General features: G+C 32.3%; 1 protein-coding gene across 1 annotated transcript; it reads left to right on the top strand.

Moving 5' to 3' along the window:
- Window positions 1-396: 396 nt before the first annotated feature.
- Window positions 397-2151, top strand: LOC107952816 (HMG-Y-related protein A). The gene is made up of 2 exons (XM_016888006.2): window positions 397-823; window positions 1374-2151. The coding sequence occupies exons 1-2, from the start codon at window positions 773-775 to the stop codon at window positions 1863-1865; spliced, it is 543 nt and encodes a 180-aa protein (XP_016743495.1). The 5' UTR covers window positions 397-772; the 3' UTR covers window positions 1866-2151.
- The last annotated feature ends 1006 nt before the right edge of the window (window positions 2152-3157 follow it).

Raw genomic sequence — 3157 nt, 5'->3', positions numbered from 1 at the left:
TTTAAAACCATGATTAAATTCTTAGAATATGTGACTATTAAATGTTAAATTTATTATTTTTTTAAAATTTATAATTAAATTAATAAAATAAATAATATTAAGAATTAAATTTATTATTATAATATATCATGTCAATAACTAAACACATTTTAACAATAAAGTAACTAAAATATGAAATTGACTTAACGGTAAATTAACAAAAGTATTTGATGATGTAAATATAAACCCGGTTTTGGAAACAATTATTATACTAATGAATATATTTAATTTTGTATAATATAATTTATGAATTTAATAAAATTTATGGTAAAACGGAAAATTTTGACAACCAAGAGTTATGCAAGCACAAGGCTAAATATTTTCGATGAAAATTAATCAATTATATTTTAAAATTAAAATCTTAAGACAAATTGCAAAATGGGGACTACTCTAGAGAGTAGAGAGACAATGGATAATCTAGCGATTCCCCTTTACAAATAAAGAAGAAATAATAAATATAGCCACATCATGGATCCAAGTGAACCCCTGTTCTAAGCGTCTGAACCGAATCTCATCCGTTCATTTTTATCCAAAATAAAATATCATCTTTGCAAATGATCATCAAACAGTATCTAAAGCTGTGTTGGCTCTCGGCTTTAGTTTTCAGTGTAGAAAATTTTGAAAACCGAAGAGAGAAGCGAGAGATTTTTGTGGGGACTGACTGCCCTTTCAAGATCAAAGCTTTGTTGAAGGAATTTTTTCTTTCATTTTCGCTATTCTTTTTGCAAAATTAATGGCTACTGAAGAGGTCAATAATCCGCCTTCACTTCCTTCTTACCCACAGGTACACATCTTCACTCCTCACAAATTTTTTCCTTTCTTTTTTTTCTTAACGATGATCAAAATTTTGATCTTTAAAGTTTGTGTGTGTGTATTTTTTGATGGAATATAAAAGAAAACCATTTTCATTCAACCTCAAATTTCATGGATTTTGTGTGTGTGTAATTTTTTTACTGATTTAGTATTTCTCTTTTATTTTCTCATCTTCAATTCAGTTTTTTTTTTCAGAAATTTCTTCATTTTCATTTGATTTTTTTTCTGATATTTTCTTTTTATATATTTTTTTAAAAAGACACTTTGCCTTGAGAATTGTCAGAAAACTTATATTTCCTTTTTTTTTTGTTTCTCATTTTCATATTTTTTCTGGCTGCAGTTTTGATGTTCATCAAAGAAGTTTCTGTCGATCTCATGAGGATTTTATTTTTCGTTTGTAATTTACATCATAGTAACTTCATGACTTATTTTCCTCCACTTTTAAGCATAAAATTTAAGCTACCTAGCTTAAAAATTGCTTGAAAATCGAGAAATAATTCGTCTTTAATTTGATCATGCAGCTAATTATTAATGCCATAGAAGCGTTAAACGACAAGAATGGTTCAAACAAGACCTCAATATCCAAATACATAGAGTCCAAGTATGGAGATTTGCCTGCTGGCCATTCCACTCTCCTTTCTCACCACCTTAATATAATGAAAGAAAGTGGGGAGCTTGTGTTTTGGAAAAACAATTACATGAAAGCTGATCCGAACGCTCCACCAAGGCGTGGGCGTGGTAGGCCTCCAAAACCCAAGGTCCCATTGCCACCTGGTATGGTTTTAAGCTCTGCAAGGCCGAGGGGCCGCCCTCCTAAGGACCCCAATGCTCCCCTTAGGTCCCCCAAGCCTTCTGGGAGTGGGAAACCACGTGGAAGGCCAAGGAAGATGGCTCGACCCGAAGGGGGAATAGCTGCCAGCTCCACAACTATGATGTCGGCCTCCGTTAGGCCTAGGGGACGTCCGCCTAAGGTGAAGACTTCCGCATTCACTGAAGTTAGTGTTGGACATTAAACAGTATTCTCTTTAACGGTTTTTAACTTGTAGTGGTGATTTACTATTTACTTAATGTTTATTTGTTTGTTTTGTTGTAGAATTTGCACGGTGTTTGTTAGTTTGATAATCGTGTGTGTCTTGTAGAAAATTTAATGTAGTTGTACTTGAGGCTCTGTACTTTTTTCTTCTTTTTTTCTTTTAAATTGAAAGTCATTGTAAAAAGGATGAGTTTGACGACCATGTCGAACTTGTTTATCCGTGTTGTGAGATTGCTTCAATTTTGAGTGAGATGCTTGTTTACTAATTACCCATGATACCCAAACTCTTCATTTCCCTTGAATTGTAATATTTGTGTATCAAACATATTTGGACATGATTCTGAGGTTAAGGTAAGTAAAAATTGAGCATGATCGTATTAGACATATACATATACATATACCCTTGTCAACTTTTACCCCGAAATTAGGTAAGACATAGATGCTTGCTATGCCATGTGTTTGCTTGCCTAATATTTGTTAATAGCATTTAACTACGCTGGTACTTTGCAATTATCTGTAGCTGTTTTGAAGTTAAGAACAGATTCTGAAATTAGGTGACACATAGATGCTCAGTTGCATTAGCAAGTAGCATGGACCTGGTCACTGGTTAATTTGAGCTTGGCAGAACAACGTGCATGCAACGAAAATATGATTTTTTTTGGGTCTTTGGTTAGGCATTAAATTGTAAAATTATTAGTGTTATCAGCTCTTTCATGGGAATTATTGATTTTCCCATTCTCTAACCTTAGGTTTTTACAATTTTTTTTACCTGAAATTCAATGTGTTGTCGAATGCATGTTTGTGTTTGTTTCTGGAATTCACTTGGAATTTAAGAACAAACTTCGTAATTGAAATAGACGATTTCATTTTATAAATACATATGATTACCTTTAGAATATTGGTTTGAATGGAAGTACGAGGTTGACTGACAAAAAGGGGGGGGGGAGGTTTCGGATCTTTTTAGGTTTGGGATTGCTTTCACCATAATTCTATGTTCCAACAACCTGTATAAGATGGTGATGTACGCTTTCTAACTTTGACCAAAGATAACGCTGGAAGGGGTTCAAACTGTGTTGTTTTCAGATTTAGGTTAAGTTTTGAATAAGTTTTCTGATTTAAGATATTTTCAATGTTTTCTTTATGTTATATGTCATTATATTTTTATTTAAACTTTGATGATATCTTATCTTGTATAAAATGGTGGTTACAGCTTTTATCACATTTATTAAAATATATTTATATAATTAATATCAATATTTGTTAGCAAAACTG

This window comes from Gossypium hirsutum, chromosome A07 (assembly GCF_007990345.1).
Source record: "Gossypium hirsutum isolate 1008001.06 chromosome A07, Gossypium_hirsutum_v2.1, whole genome shotgun sequence".
Classification (NCBI taxonomy): domain Eukaryota; kingdom Viridiplantae; phylum Streptophyta; class Magnoliopsida; order Malvales; family Malvaceae; genus Gossypium; species Gossypium hirsutum.
Note: the sequence above shows the minus strand (reverse complement) of the source record. Positions and strands in the feature narration are given on the sequence as shown.